We start from the raw sequence: 17,496 nt of genomic DNA on the forward strand, positions 1-17,496 counted from the left end.
CTCGCGATTTTTCTCCGGGTCCTCTTGTTTTTCCCTCTACACTTAGAGACACGCGTTTAGAGTATTTTAATGTTCTTGGTTCTTTCGGTAAAGTCACGTAGAATGGAAATAATAAAATAATAAAAATTAAACATAATAAAATAATAACGCAAACAGCCGTCCTCAGGTGAAGAACAGGTCTGTCGATAAGACAGTCTTAGGACGGCTGTTTGCGTTGTGGCCGAAACGTCGTGAGAATTATTTTTATTATGTTTTATTTTTATTATTTTATTATTTCCATTCTACGTGACTTTACCGAAAGAACCAAGAAGATGAATCCCTGCAGTCACGATAGCTTCAAATGGAGTATTTTAATGCTATAGGTTTCCGCAAAGTAAGCCACTCCGTTGAGCTATCGTTTGTGGCCAGGTTGCTTCTGAAAAAGAGTGATGTAGCTCAGTGGTCCTTAGTTTAGAAGAACTTCCCAGAGGTCCCTTGTGCTTGGGAGTTAGACGTCTGGACGTACAGGGACTCCTCTTACTTACGAACATTTGACTTACGAACTTTCAGAGATACGAACAAACTTGTCCGCATGTCCAGTTGCCTGCTTAGACCAAGAGTCAAGAGTCGTAAGTTCAACCGCCACGTAATAGTTGGCGGTGGTGGCATCTACATCGGCAGCACATGAAGAACCAGTGGCATTTACATCTGCAGGAGATTATACAACTTTTAAAGCCATTCCTAATAGTTAGTGTACACACCATACAACACAGAAGTAAAGTTGGACTTGCGAACAAATCGACTTTACGAACAGACTTCTGGAACCTAACTCGTTGGCAAGTAGAGGAGTCCCTGTAGTGCTGAACAACACGCGGGACAACTCCGAAACGTGGCGGAGAAGCCGTCGGGTTTGAATCTCGCCATGTTCGCGTGCGACGGGAGTGAAAGCGGTGGCGGTGGTGGTGACGGATCGGCTAAAATAACCACAGCCGCGGCGATGCCGGTGGCAAAAGGCGCCCGACGTTTCTGGCGGGCGCTCCTGTCCCCCCTCTTCCCCTGGAGACTTGTGAATGGTGCGTTGTTTTGTTGCCCGCTGGCTTGGCTGCCCCGTGGCTCTGACCTGGGTCAAGTGTCCGTTCGTTCCGCGCTATGCTCTGAGCGGAGTAAATTTTTCGGTGGGCGATAGGCCGATGAGATGTGGATTCTGGGACTGTAAGAGCTCTTTAGCTCTTTTTAAATCCTTTATGTTAAGTTCACTTGCTTGCTTGCGCGCTTACGACCGTGCAAATATTTCGGTCGTTTTTTAACCCACTTCCCGTGATCCAATCGAGCTGACATTTTGCACACAGACTCGTTGTGCGTGACAATTTATTTTCGTGAAAAATGTTTTTCCCAAAATGTTACACTTTTTAGGAAAATTTTTTTTTCATATTTTATTTCAAATACCAATGTGATAAAAATGAAACTCTTACTCAAGAAAAACAGAAATGAATAATAAAATAAAACCGATGCCACGCATATAAAGGATTTATAGTGAAAAACTTTGTTTTTACGGGTTAATTTTTTCAGAGGTGACCTCGCCACAAACGATACCTCAAAGAAGTGGCTTATCACGTGGACATTTATCGCAGCCAAATACTTTCAAGGCATGTTGATTCTAAATGTGGAGGGAAAAACCAGAGGTCAGTGGAGAAAAATCCACGATCGCAGGGAGAACACGCAAACTCCAAATATACAGCAGGCATCGTCAGGGCCGGGGTCGAACCCAACGACCTCCTGCGTACCAGGCGAGGAAGATAACATCTCGCCACCGCGGCGGAAGACTGCAGAGCAGCACCACTCAGGGTGGCAACAATCGTTGAAATCAAAAGTGCAGCCTTACGATGACTTACCCAGCGACTGCGGGCAGAAGGGCCTGCTGTAGTTGGGTGGAGCAGCAGATGCAGTTGTGTTTAATTTTTATAATTACACTGGTCAACACACTTTTTCTGGCATAAGTTATTCCAACGGTCTCATGGTAATTTTGGGGTGCTGATTCCAAATCTGGCATCAGTTTTTGTCTATCACATCGGGTTTTTGAGATATCAAATATTGCATTTTCAATAAAAACTGCAGAAGAAAAATATTAAATAAATGTGGATCTCTACATAAAATGATATTATAAACACACTATCCTAAAAATACAGCACCATATTTTAACACTAAAGCAGTCACTGAATCGCAACAACTTGCAATCATAAGTGACAGAGTTAATTTCGGGTAAAATCGATGAAAATGGGGTATGCCGATAGCATAAAAATGAGATGTGATAGAGCAAATCTGAGATCAGATTTGGAATTAGCACCCTGAAATTAGTCTCAAACAGCTGCAAAAGTCCAGGCCAATCATAGTTACACTTTCCAAGCGGCATGGCGAGATGACATCACACGGAATGATGTCATCGCCTTGGTCATCAGGGATCAGCGCAGGGTTTTTTTATCGCCAAGTTTTGGGCAAGAGTGCTTGATGGACGTGGCCGGTTTTTTCCAGGGCAAGTGCCACAACTTTTACGCAAAAATTCCGTTGGTGTTGAACCATCTATACGAGAGCTGTCGTGCCGCTCTTCAGACAAGACAGACAGAGCTCATGTAATAATGTTTTCAAACTTCGGTTGAAGACTGAGATTTGTAAAAAATGAGTTTGCATGTTCTCCCCATGGGCAAAATGTTAACTGCCTCACCTGGTCTACAGGAGGTTGTGGGTTCAATCCCTACCCTGACGATGCCTTTATATTTGGAGTTGGTATGTTCTCCCCATGGTCGTGTGGATTTTTCTCCGGCTCCTCCGGTTTTTCCCTCAACATTTAGAATCAACATCACGTGTTTAGAGTATTTGGCTGCTATACATTTCCACATGATGATAAGCCACTTCGTTGAGCTATCGTTTGCAGCCAGGTCGCTTCTGAAAAGATCTACATAGCTCAGTGCGCCTTACACCTGGTAAAATATATATTTTTTATATATATTTTTTTTTAGTTTAAAATCTTGAGCTTTTCACGCGCTGTAGTCGGAGGAATGTGCATTCTTAATCTCGCCGCGGATGCATTCGCTTATTCCACAAGCGCGGTCGATCATTTCCCCCCCCCCCACCCTGGTGTTTCAAGCCGCTAGCGCTTGCTGCGTTTTCTCTCGTCCGGTAACATGTTTGTTCCCTGTGGTGCGTGCGGCTGTCATTTTGTTAACAGACGTTCACATATGCGACCTTTTTTCACGTATCCGCCCGTACCTCGGTCGGTCTCCCATCGGGTCCAGTGTGTGGATTCGTGCTGTATTATAAAATGTGTCTAAAATTATAGTGCCCGGACGTGAAGAATTGTCAATTGGGTTACAAGTTTACATTCATATTGATGGCCTGTGACATTTTCCTGTTTATTTTACGAGCTCGTTTATTTTTCACCACAGGTGAACACCCATTGGCCCATTACTTGCACAGATTCGATTGGGGGGGGCCTGGTTACTCTAATAGACAGCCGAGTACTGCAGTAAACATGATGAATCAATTTACAAACGATTGCACGTGGCCGAGTTCCGAATGGCAAGGTCGTCACACCAACACGGTACAATCAGCATAGAACTAAAACTGTTTGAACTCAACATAAAGAGACTGGTGGGGTGTGGGACATTTTAAGGCGGTGGAAGGGTGGGTGGCAAGTGCCACCTTTGGTTTGCAACGGGCAAATGTGCGCTGCATGTCATGTGACCGCCGCGCCGGGCGGACAATGCTCGCACGCCTCCTCCAAGCTGGCAGCTCGGCGAGAGCTGAACGCGTGGCAGAGGTCGCAACCGGGTACCCGATACCCTGTATCCTACCCCATACCCGTACCCTACCCGATACCCTGTATCCTACCCGATACCCGTACCCTACCCGATACCCTGTATCCTACCCGATACCCGTACCCTACCCGATACCCGGCTACCCGTACCCGATACCCGTACCCTACCCGATACCCGTACCTTAGCCGATACCCGTAGACTACCCGATACCCGGCTACCCGTACCCGATACCCGTACCCTACCCGATACCCGGCTACCCGTACCCGATACCCGTACCCTACCCGATACCCGTACCCTACCCGATACCCGTACCCTACCCGATACCCGGCTACCCGTACCCGATACCCCTACCCTACCCGATACCCGTACCCTACCTGATACCTGTACCCTACCCGATACCCGTACCCTACCCGATACCCGGCTACCCGTACCCGATACCCGTACCCTACCCGATACCCGTACCCTACCCGATACCCGGCTACCCGTACCCGATACCCGTACCCTACCCGATACCCGTACCCTACCCGATACCCGTACCCTACCCAATACCTGTACCCTACCCGATACCCGTACCCTACCCGATACCCGATACCCGTACCCTACCCGATACCCGTACCCTACCCGATACCCGGCTACCCGATACCCGTACCCTACCCGATACCCGTACCCTACCCGATACCCGGCTACCCATACCCGATACCCGTACCCTACCCGATACCCGTACCCTACCCGATACCCGGCTACCCGTACCCTACCCGATACCCGTACCCTACCCGATACCCGGCTACCCGTACCCGATACCTGTACCCTACCCGATACCCGTACCCAACCCGATACCCGGCTACCCGTACCCGATACCCGTACCCTACCCGATACCCGTACCCTACCCGATACCCGTACCCTACCCGATACCCGTACCCTACCCAATACCCGTACCCTACCCGATACCCGGCTACCCGTACCCGATACCCGGCTACCCGATACCCGGCTACCCGTACCCTACCCGATACCCGATACCCGTACCCTACCCGATACCCGGCTACCCGTACCCGGCTGGGTACGGGTACCCGTTTGCGACCCTAGTGCGGCCGGGTACGGGTAGGCTGTGAGTCACTGGTGAGTAACCGTTTGTCACTCATTTCCCAACGTCTTGACTCTTACAATTCAAGTTCCTATAATCAATCCACCTACGCCTGCAACATGGCTTCATCCCAGAGGTCGCAATCGGGTACCCGTACCCTACTCGATACCCGGCCGGGTACGGGTAGCCGGGTATCGGGTAGGGTACGGGTTCTCGTTTGTGACCCTGGTGCGGCCGGGTACGGGTAAGGAATCAAAACCCGTTTGCGACCTCTGACGCGTGGCCGCCTGCGCGTTGCCGTCGTTGTTGCTGCTGTTCTTGTTTAGGTCACCGACTCAAAAAGGAGTTGAAAGTGTGGCCACCCCCACCAGGCAGCGCTGAAGCAACAGACAGCTGCACGTGTCGGTTTCGTCTTCATTGGAGCTCACAAGAACAGTGCGGTCACGAATCTTCACTGCTGCTTTAAATCCTTTTGAGAGCCCACGCACGAAGAGGCCTTTCCTTTACAATGTGGAGACCCTCATTAGCACTCGCCAAAAGGCAAATATCAATAATTATGATAATGCAAATCCAGCAGAAATAATCACCATTTAGTTCCAGTGATGTTGATTTTTAAATAACCCATCACAGCAGGGAACGTAGCCTGCACCACGCATTTCCCCGCCATGGTGGGTTTTCTCATTGATCATTTACAGGAAGTGATTTTATAAACTGGCCCTTTTGCACCGCTCTCCCTAGCCACCTCCTCCGTGAGTGCGCGCCTCTTCCAACACAAATGCCCCAGACCAGAGCAACTCTCGCGCCGCCCCTGCGAGCGATTTTTTTTCGTCCCGACTCTTAAGCTTCAAGCCGGTCCGGGAAAGAAAAAAAACCCGCGGAAGATTTTTTGCACGGCCTGGGTTGCGCGAGAGCATGTGTGTGTGAGAGATCGGGAAACAGTTGTTGCCAATCAATGGCGGTGGCCTAATATCCTGATATAGACCTTGGCCAAATTGTTGGCACCGGTTCTGGCTGCCCTGCAGCCTGGGCTGTGGATCATTCCACACCTCTGCATCATTCGCCGCCTCCGAGAGTGAACGACGCTCCCATCGGTGATGATCAACGAGACCGGTCCTGTCCTATCCCCACCCCCATTCTTCCGCCCGCATTGCCCCGGCCCGGCAAAGTGTGTCGATGCCCTCAAAAACAACGCGGAAAAACGATACCCGCCGATCCCGTACCGCGTTTCAACACGCTTTTGCCGTCGGACGTATTTTATCAACAAATAGTAAATTATTATTTGTGTGCCGCGTGCCGTGCAAGCCTCTCGCGTGACATTACGGGGGCGGTTTTTAATTCCGCCGGAACGTGATTGCACGTGTCGGTTAGTATTTTTGGCGCGCGCGATCCTTTGGAAACCGTTTCTCTGCCGAGTGCTCTCCGGGGCGGCGGGTCTTGTGGCGCTGCCGTGGTGTGGGACATTGAGATGTTAACTACCTCGCCTGGTATACGGGAGGTCGTGGGTTCGATCCCGACCCTGACGTCTGTATGTACATTTGGAGTTTGCGTGTCTCTTTCTCTCTCCCCCCGTGGTCGAGTGGATTTTTCTTCGGGTCCTCCGGTTTTTCCCTCCACATTAAGAATCAACGTCACACTTTTAGAGTGTTTGGCTGCTATAAATCTCCACGTGATAAGCCGCTTCGTTGGGCTATCATTTGTGATAGCCAAGTCGCTTCTGAAAAAGAGCTGTATAGCTCAGTGGGCCTTACCTGATATAAAATAAAAAAATAGTTGTGGCCGTTGTTGCTGCTGATGACGATGATGCTTTGGCTTAAAAAAAAAAACTTATTTCCGCCCCCCTCTCAAATGTTATCCCGATTGTACTGTTGGTGGAGTGTCACGAGACGTAGCATCCATCAACTCGCCCCGTACGTGCCGAGCGGTTAATTGTTTTGCCATCGTCGTCATGATCATTATCATCATCAGTTTTTTTGTTATTTGTACGGCACGTATGTTGAGCTTAATTCGCCACCGTACGTAGCCAACCATGCGAATGGAAGCGTCGTCGCCATTCGTGAAAATTCGATTCTCAGAATTGTTGAGGATCCACCGAGGAGGAATTTGGAAGGCAGCAGCGAGGCGGTTGAGGAGCCGGCGCTACCATCAATTGGCCAAACTCTGCAGTCCCCCACCACATTAAGATGTTTTCAGCCCAGCGATGAGTGCGTGCACATCGGGCATAGCGGCTCTGCAGCTCTCACGGAGCAGCACAACCAAGGGCTCAATTCTAGCCAAAGCTGTCTGGGGGGTGGGGGTCCGCTTGGGGGTTACTCCCCGTAAAATATTCCATGAGGAGTTAAGTAACCCAATAGGGTTTTTCCCCTTTTTTCTGGCAAAAAAACTGACACCTTTTGCAAGGAGTCATGTTTACATTAACCGCAATACTTGCAGTCAAATGCAAACAAAAACACAATACTCTGGTAATGTATGCAATGCATAAACACAATACTCTGGTAATGTATGCAATGCATAAATTACCAGAGCATTGTGTTTTTGTTTGCATTTGACTGCAAGTATTGCGGTTAATGTAGACATGATTCCTTGCAAAAGGTGTCAGTTTTGTTGCCAGAAAAAAGGGGAAAAACCCTATTGGTACATTTTGGTACTGGCAAAGGAGGTCCCGTGAAATTAAGTAACCCGTCGTGTAAAGAGAATGGCCCGCGGAAAGCATGTGCCGTAGAGCTGCCTATGAGCTCTCTTCAAGCCTACCTCCGGTCCACGCAATAGGAGGCGGCACAGTTCCCACCCGCCCTGTCTCGTGAGAGTAAAGTCCGTTAGCGTGACGGTCAAGTCAATGCGTTTCTTTCTGAGAGCTGGAATTTTGGCCAACTTGAGTGGAGAATCAAATTTGATGTGGGAGGTTTTTGTTTTGGCAGAAACCTGCTTCTTATGCACCGCGGATGGTTGTAACGCCGGTCGTTATGCCCCACCATGGATCCTGCCGGCCTAATCCAACCAATAAGTAGTGCAATGTTGTTGGCTGGTGATTTACCAAAAAAAATGATTGTGGGTACCTGCAACCTGGATTCGAACCCAGGATCTCAGCAGGGCCGACTCAGCTCTCTTGACCCTCTTGAGCCACCCGGCCACTTCCTGGGTAAGAAAAAATGTGAGCTCTTAAAGTGGGTGGAGAGAAACAGCCTTGTTCATCTGAGTTCCGTTGGAGGCTATGCGAGCAGCTTCACCCACCTGTAAGTGAGGGCTAGACGGCCGGCCCTCACTGACCGTCACGCTATGAACTTTACTCTTACGTGGCAGGGCGGGTGGGAACTGGGCTACCCACTATTGCGTGGACTGGAAGAAGCTTGAAGAGAGTTCATAGGTAGCTCTATGACACTTTGCTTCCGCGGGCCATTCTCTTAACGTGACTTGGTCGGCCCACGCAGCCGGCGACCTCGGATAAAACCACGACCGCCGGTTGCGCCTCCAGCCACCGCTGGCAGCGGTCGTCGTCGCTGCAGCTGCCGCTCCGTGCCACCGTGTGTCTGGTGTCGTGGATTGGCAAGCGTTTGTCTTGTGGTGTATTGACGGTAGTAATTATAATAGCGATGTCATTCATCCAGGAAAAGTGCCACTGAGTATTCCGGATGGGGCCCAACTGTGTGGGATGTTAGCCAGCTCCATTCGAATTCTCCTTTTATTAAATCAGGGACACCTTCGCCACAGCGCCAGACTCGCAGTCCGGGAGGTCACCCGGTTCGATTCAATCTCACGGCTAGGTGGTTGAAACCATGGTGCAAGCTTTAATGAAAATCTCATTACACTTTTATTTAACTTGCCCTGTTGTCTGTTTATATTCTTTCACATCTTTGCCGCTTAATGTCTTCGGATCTACGAAGCCTAGCGAGCTGAACTTTTGTACGCTGTCCCATCGTCTCGCGTGTCAATCGAGATTTCGTTGAAATAACCGGTCCGGGTCTCGCCGATCCTGAGCATCGTTGTGTTCTTTCAAGTTAATGTATTAGGTATAGCCCTATGAGCCATTCGGCTCTTGAATCGGGTGCAACCACAACAAACAAAAAACAAAAACATGAACAAAAAACATCTTAAAGTGACTATGTTACTAAGTGCAACCAGAAAATCCAAGAAAAGACAGCAATATACTTAATTGCATAAAGGAAATTAAACACGTCGAAAGAATACCACCCACATTTGTTGAGCACATCAAGTTTGATTAATTCTGGGGTCAAAAGAATTAGTTTTCTACTTTTGAGTGCAAATAAAAGTGTGTGCGTTGAAAAACATTTTTTATTACCTAATTGTTTTTATATCAACCCCTGGTCCCACCACCAGCCTCTGTCCACCCAGTAGTGTAAATGGGTTCACCGCAGCTGGGCGATGGGCAGGTCGCGTACGGTCGGGCTAAAGTGTGGGCCACCTGCCCACCTCTTCCAAGAAGTCTGACCGGCGTGGAAGGAAGGTCGCGTCAAGATTCAGTCAATCAATCTTAATTTTACGCGCCAATGTCGCCCTCAATATAAGTAGGCATCGGTGCACATAACGACCATAGGTCGCAAACGGGTTTTGATTCCTTACCCGTACCCATACCTGGCCGGGTACGGGTAGCCGTTCCCTACCCGTACCCGTACCCTACCCGAAATGAGTGACAAACGGCTACTCACCAGTGACTCACGGCCTACCCGTACCCGTACCCGTACCCGGCCGCACCAGGGTCGCAAACGTCTATCCGTACCCGGCCGGGTATCGGGTAGGGTACGGGTATCGGGTACCCGGTTGCGCGACCTCTCTTAACGACTGAGCGGGTTTGTACAGATTGCCCTCGATAGAGGGGATCTGATGCTCATTCGAGTGGAGGCAACTTCCGTCAGTAGTAATGGGGCGTGAGCAGGCAATTGCAGGGTGAACCTTGGGACATTTTCACAAATAGTCGGGGCGAAAATGAACATTCGGCAACACGTGCAATGAGCTGAAACCACGTATCCAACTGTGTTCTTGCGAGATGGAATCTTGCGGGTAGTTGTCAGCGCTGAAAGCATTAGCAATGGGTGTCTGTCTTTCAGGGCCAACCGTGTGTTTTCGTATCTGCAAATAGTTGTTTTTGTTGTGGTTTCTGTACCAATAAATTTTGGGCAATAGTCCTTTGATCAATCTGACCAGTGTTCTCCAGGGTAAGTCCCTATGTGCAACACCATCTCCATGAGCGTTATGTACGTACGGACGGATGCACGCACGGACCCAGTAAGCATGCAGCGTTGGGCCAACACCTACCTCTGGTTGGAACCGCTGGCCGAACAACGTTGGCACAACGTTCCATGTTGACCGGGAAACTAACGCGTAAACGCTCTCGGCTTTGGGTGGAAAGCGTTAAGAAAAATGTACCCGTACCCAGGCCTCGGGTGTTGAGACCCCTCTTCCCGCAGGGCCAGGTCGGTGACGCAGCCGGCGATACCTGCTGCCCTGGCCCTGATCCACTCGGCCACGGCTTCCTGAAATCAAATCAGCAGGGGTGGCGGTCGGGAAAATAACAGAGATTGCAAAATGTTGACTGGTGGAATCAATGAGGTTGTCACCAAATGTCGTGTTTAGTGCAGGTTGGTTGATGCATCCGTATGGAGTGTTGCGTGGCATCGGAGGCGTGGAGGGCGTGAATTCGCGGACAGGGATTTTCCAAACGCCAGTATCCGCGACGCGCCGTTGTCCACCTTCACCGGGTGAACACAAATTGTCGCTACCCACTGCATTTGCCTGATGATTGGTAATTTAGTCCCACATGCGGTATAGGCAGAGCTGACCCGAGACTGGGACGCAGTGAAGGTTAACGGATCACGCACACATTCGTGAACTCCCTCAACCGTGGGATTTGAGGTCACCGTCTGCCTGGTCTGGCCACAGTATGATGGGAGTACAGCAAGTGGGTCAATCTCCCATCTGCACAGGATTGAGTGTTGCCAACCCCGCTCGCACGCGCGGGATTTCTCCTGGTCCTCCGGTTTCTTCCCACGTGTTTAAAACATATTCATGGATTTGGCCAAACATCCAGATATAGGACCACACAGCTTGGGCAATTATTGGCGCAGGTTCTGGCAGCCTTCCAGTTTGTCTGGTATCCCCCTCTTCCGTGTGAAAACTGTGCTCGTTACAAATTCCGCAAGCGCCGTTTCGAGACGCAATCTGGTGTAAGGTGACGGCGCTAACGTAAGCTAAAATAACAATGAAATGATGACAGCAGAATTTTAAATTTGAATCGGCGGTGTCTACGTCGCACGGGCCAACATCGGGCACCGGGCGTCGTCTGCGACGCCAACGCAACGCTTTTGAGGTCACTCGAAGAACATTCCGCGGAGCGTAAAAATTGCTCGGTGCTTCCACATCGCAGGCCGCTTGAGAAGCCCCCCCCCTTCCCCCCGCTGGTCCCAGACGAGTCCAGAGGCAAGTCAGGACTTGCCTACTCACGAGGCTCGCTTTGAAGCCGTCTTTATTTTCCCGGGCCGAGGCGAAGGAAAGGGGAGGCACGGGCATTTGGGCAGCGCTCGCGCGTCGCTCTCCGGCCGCCCAGGGAGTGGCTCGGCAATCTGAGCGAGCGGCTCGCAAGCGGAAGGTTGCGAGTTCGAATCCTGGTTGGGTTGATGTGGGGGGGGTGGTCGATTTAGCCAATCGTCATCACTCCTCCCGGGGTTCGATGAAAGTGAGCACCGCATTGTTAGGGAACGCAACAGCGGTTGTCCTGTGGATGGGCTCGCCACCCGCCATAGGAATGTGGAATTTCCGCCACTGGCTCAGGGCTGCAAACAGGAGATGAGTTCCGCTGCGTCGACGCTCGTTTGTCGCGGGGAAATCACCGTGATTGACACCGTGATTGACAGCGCAGGCGAGAGAGAACGAAAAAAAAACGTACAAACGAGATGTATCTCGACGTGGCATGAAATAAAACTGTTATAAATGCGCCTTGTGTTTCATACGCACGTGTCTTGGCTCTTGTCAGCTCAACCGCAAAGTAAAATTCCGCTGCCCTCTCCGTCTCCCTCATGCTTTCCCATTCGTGTCTGAATTTTACGCGCATACAGCCCTGTTTTATTGTCTCTCGGTCCACCGCTGGCGGGTCGTTGTGGCGGTGGGGGGAGGGTTAATTGACCATACTTCACCGCTCTGGTCGGTGTCTGGGTTCTGTGAAGGGGGGAGCACGGACGGTGGGATCACAGCAATAGGGGAACAACAGTGGGTGTTGATGTTACCGCACATGGAGAGATGTCGGGGGTTGCCTCAGGTTGGTACCAACCACCGACCACTTCAATGGCAGCAGCATTGGAAATTTTAATTTATATGTCGCCTCAATTCAATCGCATCTCCAACAACCCTTTACACGGGAGAGATGGAGAGAGCAAGACACAACGGCACAGCCCAGAGCCAAGCTACCGGGGCCCAGCACCAACCACAACAACGAGACCCAGGGGCATCTGGGGCAGCCAGGGCAGCACCAACTCGGGGGCAGCCAGGACAGCACCAAGCCAGGGGCAGCACCAATGACAACGTGACCCAGGGGCGGCCGTGGGGCAGAGGTCGCAAATGGGTTTTGATTCCTTACCCGTACCCGTACCCGGCCGCACCAGGGTCGCAAACGGGTACCCGATTGCAACCTCTGGGATGAAGCCATGTTGCAGGCGCGGGTGGGTTATTTTTAGGAACTTGAATTGTGAGAAGAGACAAGACGTTGGGAAATGAGTGACAAACGGTTACTCACCAGTGACTCACGGCCTACCCGTACCCATACCCGGCCGCACCAGGGTCACAAAGGGGTACCCGTACCCGGCCGGGTACGGGTAGCCGGGTATCGGGTAGGGTACGGGTATCGGGTACCTGATTGCGACCTCTGCCGTGGGGGAAGGTGGGACCAGACTGCGCGTGTGCATTTGGTGGACGGAGCGTCTCGCGAGTCTGTGAATTCGATACAGAGTTCCCCTTCCGCTGCTAATTTTAATATTGCACCTGGAATGTCCCTGAGACGGGGCAGCTCATTTGCAAGGGTGTCGATTGACACACACACACACACGTGTTGGTCATACTAAATATGTAACGACACGTGTAGAAACATTTATACTTGACAACTATTATCGTATATATATACAAAACGAGCATTAGGCCGCAGTTAAATGCATAGATACATTAATCGGTAAATGCATAGATACATTAATCGGTAGTTCCCCAACCATTCTGGGCCCTCAAACAATTTTCTCCGGCCACCAAATGGTAAATTAACTGCGGTGTTTCGTGTAGTAAAATCAGTGGCTCGGAGCACCTTCCCCCCCATACGTTACGGCCTTGCGGGATCACAGGCAGGTTGGGTACGGCCGGCATGAATAATTAAACCACGCATGTCGCCGGATCGCGGGGAAAGCTCTCTCGTGGTGACGGCTGCGCGCTTAGGGGGATTTTGGTCACTGGCAAAGAAATGTTGACTTTGCCACGGAGCGAGCTGAATTCGTATCGATTTTAACGGACGGACGGACGGACGGGGGTGGGGGGGATGAACGACGAGATGTTGGTCGTCGGCCATGAAGTGTAATCTCCAAGTGCCCTTCCTTTCCCTTCCACCATCCCTCTCGTCGTCGGTCCAGAGAGCGGACTTGGTGGTAGCGCTGCGGTATTCATAATCCACTTGCGTCGTCGCCTTGCGAGGCTTGGCAGGGCTCGGGCGTGGGGAGACGGGAATGGTTGTGGAGTCAACGCGCCGTTTGATGTATCGACTCGTGGAAAAAATATGCCTTTGTGACGCGAGGAGATTGCTACGTTTCTTCTTTTTCTTGCCCCCAACGCCGCCCCCCCCCCACCACCAGTTTATTGAAGAAAGTTTTGGCGGGTGTTTTATCGGCGCGGCGAAAGCTGGTCTCTACGGCGGGTGGTTAAAACAATGTCATCGTCAGCAGCTTTGATCAATCCACTGCTAGATGGAGGCTTCCCCCCCCCCCCAAGCTGTAACTGCTGGGGTGGCGAGATGTTAACTCCCTCGCCTGGTATGCAGGAGGGCGTGGGTTCTATCCCGACCCTGATGCCTGCTGTATATTTGGAGTTTGCGTGTCTCTCGCTGTGATCACGTGGATTTTTCTATGGGGCCTCCGGTTTTTCCCTCCACATTTATAAACATGTGTTTATAGTATTTGGCTGCAATACATTTCCACGTGAATCAATTATTTACGATGTATGAAAATAATGTCTAAATTTCACTTGTCTCTAATTTGTTTCTGACGTGCGTCGGTGATTCGGTATTAATTTGATGCATCATCAGAAGAGTTATTCACTTCCCCGGTGAACCAATATGAAGAGTCACAAATTCGGGAACACAATTCAATTCATAGACAACAAAAACTCGACTGAACTATGTTTTATTTCACCACATAAGGCCTACTGAGTTGTTATAGCTCTTTTTCAGAAGCGACCTGGCCACAGATGATAGCTCAACCAAGTGGCTTGTCACGCGGAAATTTATAGCAGCCAAATACTTTTAACGCATGTTTTTAAATGTGGAGGATTAAACCGGAGGACCCGGAGAAAAATTCACACAACCACAGGGAGAGAGAGAGAGAGAGACACGAAAACTCCAAATGTACAGGCGTCAGGGTCGGGGTCAAATCCATCTCTCCCCCGTGGTTTATTGGATTTTTTTTCCGTTGTTTTTTCCCTCCGCATTTAGAATCAACATCGCGCGTTTCGAGTATTTGGCTCCCGCTATAAGTTCCCACGTGAGGAGAAGCCACTTGGTTGAGCCAATCATTTGTGATCGCCAGGGCCCTTTTGCAAAGGAGCTACAGAGCTCAGTGGGCCTTACCTGGTCAAATAAAAACAGTTGAAGTAGTTTGAGTAGTTTTAGTCTCTCGGGGTCAGAGGTCGCAACCGGGTACCCGATACCCGTACCCTACCTGATACCCGGCTACCCGTACCCGGCCGGGTACGGGTACGGGTACCCGTTTGCGACCCTGGTGCGGCCGGGTACGGGTACGGGTAGGCCGTGTGTCACTGGTGAGTCACCGTTTGTTACTCATTTCCCAACGTCTTGTCTCTTCTCACAATTCAAGTTCCTAGAATCAACCCACCCGCGCCTGCAACATGGCTTCATCCCAGAGGTCGCAATCAGGTACCCGATACTCGTACCCGGCTGGGTACGGGTAGGGTAGGGGTACGGCTGGGTACGGGTACGGGTACCCGTTTGCGACCCTGGTGCGGCCGGGTACGGGTAAGGAATCAAAACCCGTTTGCGACCTCTGCTCGGGGGCCTGCGACGTGACGATCCACCGAGCGCGTGCTCCACGCGAGCCAATTCCATCGCTCCGTCTCCGCGGTAGACGTCGACGCGGAGAGATTTTTCGTTTTGACGCTGATGCAGAGCAACGGTTAGCCGCGCGGTGGGCTTGCGGCAGTCCAGAGGCCGTCGGTTCCACTCCATCGCCCGGCGGCGCCTCCATCCACCCGGCGGTGTAAATGGGTACGAATCACAGGTGGCGTGTGGTGGGGTGCATTGTGGTACAAGAGGACGTAGGGCTGAGAGGACTTGTCGACGACTGGTACCAGCGGTGTCAAGATCGGCCTCTGTGGAGGATGAGGCTCGTTAAAGGACGCTACTGGGCAGTTGGAGGCAGTGGTCCTCCAGTAGCAACGGAGGGCAGAGGAGCGACGCTCACAACAACGAGCGGAGCGCCAGGCAGCTAAAACACAGCAAGTTGGCACAGTAGGGGGCACAGGTGTGGTGCTTCGGCCAGTCATCTCAGTCAGTCAAGCCATGGCACCTGGATCTGTCCCGTGACCTCCTACCAGCAGGCATTCAACACTTCACGTGGTCTTAAAGGGCATATGGCCTGGCACAGCCGCCGTGGTGATGTCACCGCCACTTGGTGACGAATGGCGGTTGTTGTTGTTGTGAGTACTGCACACCTCTTCCAAGACTTTACGGGCCAAATACCATCGAGAGGTTATTTTTCGAGCTGTCTCGCACGATGTATGTGGGATGAAGAGACGGGTCATTGCTCGAAAACATCGCCTGTTGCTTTCAAGGCCACAAGCCTGTTGAGTCTTTGTGTTGATTGTGTTCTTTACTCCCTCCCCTGTGGGGGCACTTCTGCCAGCGTTGGTTGTTGCAGGGCTGCCACTCTTTTTTTCTCCATCATCTCAGTGGTCCTCTCGAGCTCTGCGAGCCGGGTCCGTGCGGCGAGCGGTCGGAACGACGCAGCGTCGCTGTCGTTACGAACACGCGTGTCTTTGTCATCGTCATCATCGTCCTTAATCTCTTCCCCCACCCCACCTCCGCCCCCTCTGCCTTGCCCTTTAGCCTCCATCGAGAGGATCGAACGCAAGAACCTGTCGAAGAGGAAGGGGGAAAGGTGCACCGAGTATTACCTGGAGGTGAGCGAGAAACATGGTCCGCCCTGCGACCGCGGTCGGGGGTTTGGAGTCGAGTCGCCGCACTCATCCGTCGCACGGTGCTACAACGGCGTGCCCCCCCCATCGTTTCGGTCTCACCCTTGCCCGCGCTTGCACTCTCATGATTGAACCTCTCGCCGCTCAGGTGTTTTGGTCGGACGGCTCGACGGTTTCCCTGTCCAAGACGTACCAGGAACTTCACGACTTTCTCTCCAAGGTCGGTGCCGCCGTAAGCCGCGTGGGCGTTGTTGCCAGTGGGTTGCGTCGAATTGCTTCGTAGCGGCAAGGGCCCGTGGCGGGTGGGTGGAGGGGGGGTGCGGGGGTGGTGGTGGTGGGGCGGGTGGTGCCGGTGGGGCAGCTGTAGTAATGCCGTCTGCGCCTGGTAATGTGCTGTCAAAAGTGGAAACAGATGTGTGCCCGCGTGCGTGTGCCCATGTGTGTGCGTGCGTGTGTGTGCGTGCGTGCGTGTGCGTGCCTGCGTGCGTGTGCGTGCGTACGTGTGCCCGCGTGCGTGTGTGTACGTGCGTGTGCCCGCGTGTGTGTGCGTGTGCCCGCGTGCGTATGTGTGTACGTGCGTGTGCCCGCGTGTGTGTGCGCGTGCGTGCGTGTGTGTCAGAGGTGTGGACTCGAGTCATGTGACTTGGACTCGAGTCAGACTCGAGTCATGAATTTGATGACTTGCGACTCGACTTGGACTTGCATAACAATGACTTTGTCCCACCTATGAGATGTGGACTCGAGTCATGTGACTTGGACTCGAGTCAGACTCGAGTCATGAATTTGATGACTTGCGACTCGACTTGGACTTGCATAACAATGACTTTGTCCCACCTCTGGTGTGTGTGCCCGCGTGCTTGTGCCCATGTGTGTGCGTGCATGTGTGTGCGTGCGTGTGTGCCTGCGTGCGTGTGTGTGTGTGCGTACGTGTGCCCGCGTGTGTGTGCGTGCGTGTGCCCGCGTGTGTGTGCGTGTGCGTGCGTGCGTATGTGTGTGTGCCCGCGTGCGTGCGCGTGAGTGAGTCAGACGAAAGAGACGAGAAACATTGTCGTCTGGACGAGCGTGACGTCTAGTAGTGGTAATGGTAGAAGCCGCAAAGGACTCTAATATTAGTAGTCTTATTGTGTGTTCATCACTTTCTGTAGCTTTGCAACGCTGTAGTTTTTTTTGCCACTGTTGATTCATACAGCTGTAGATTGTACATACGCCGCGAGTGGGGAT

At 51.7% G+C, this 17,496-nt stretch overlaps 1 protein-coding gene across 1 annotated transcript in view; it reads left to right on the top strand.

The window, feature by feature from the left end:
- Positions 1–17,496, top strand: part of LOC144949657 (uncharacterized) — a 51,693-nt gene that overhangs the window by 12,438 nt on the left and 21,759 nt on the right. Inside the window, exons 3-4 of the mRNA XM_078879643.1 lie at positions 16,187–16,260; positions 16,424–16,495. Coding sequence (XP_078735769.1) covers positions 16,187–16,260; positions 16,424–16,495 — 146 coding nt within the window. The remainder of the gene's footprint in view (positions 1–16,186; positions 16,261–16,423; positions 16,496–17,496) is intronic.

The sequence above is a fragment of the Lampetra fluviatilis genome, chromosome 54, assembly GCF_964198595.1.
Source record: "Lampetra fluviatilis chromosome 54, kcLamFluv1.1, whole genome shotgun sequence".
Classification (NCBI taxonomy): domain Eukaryota; kingdom Metazoa; phylum Chordata; class Hyperoartia; order Petromyzontiformes; family Petromyzontidae; genus Lampetra; species Lampetra fluviatilis.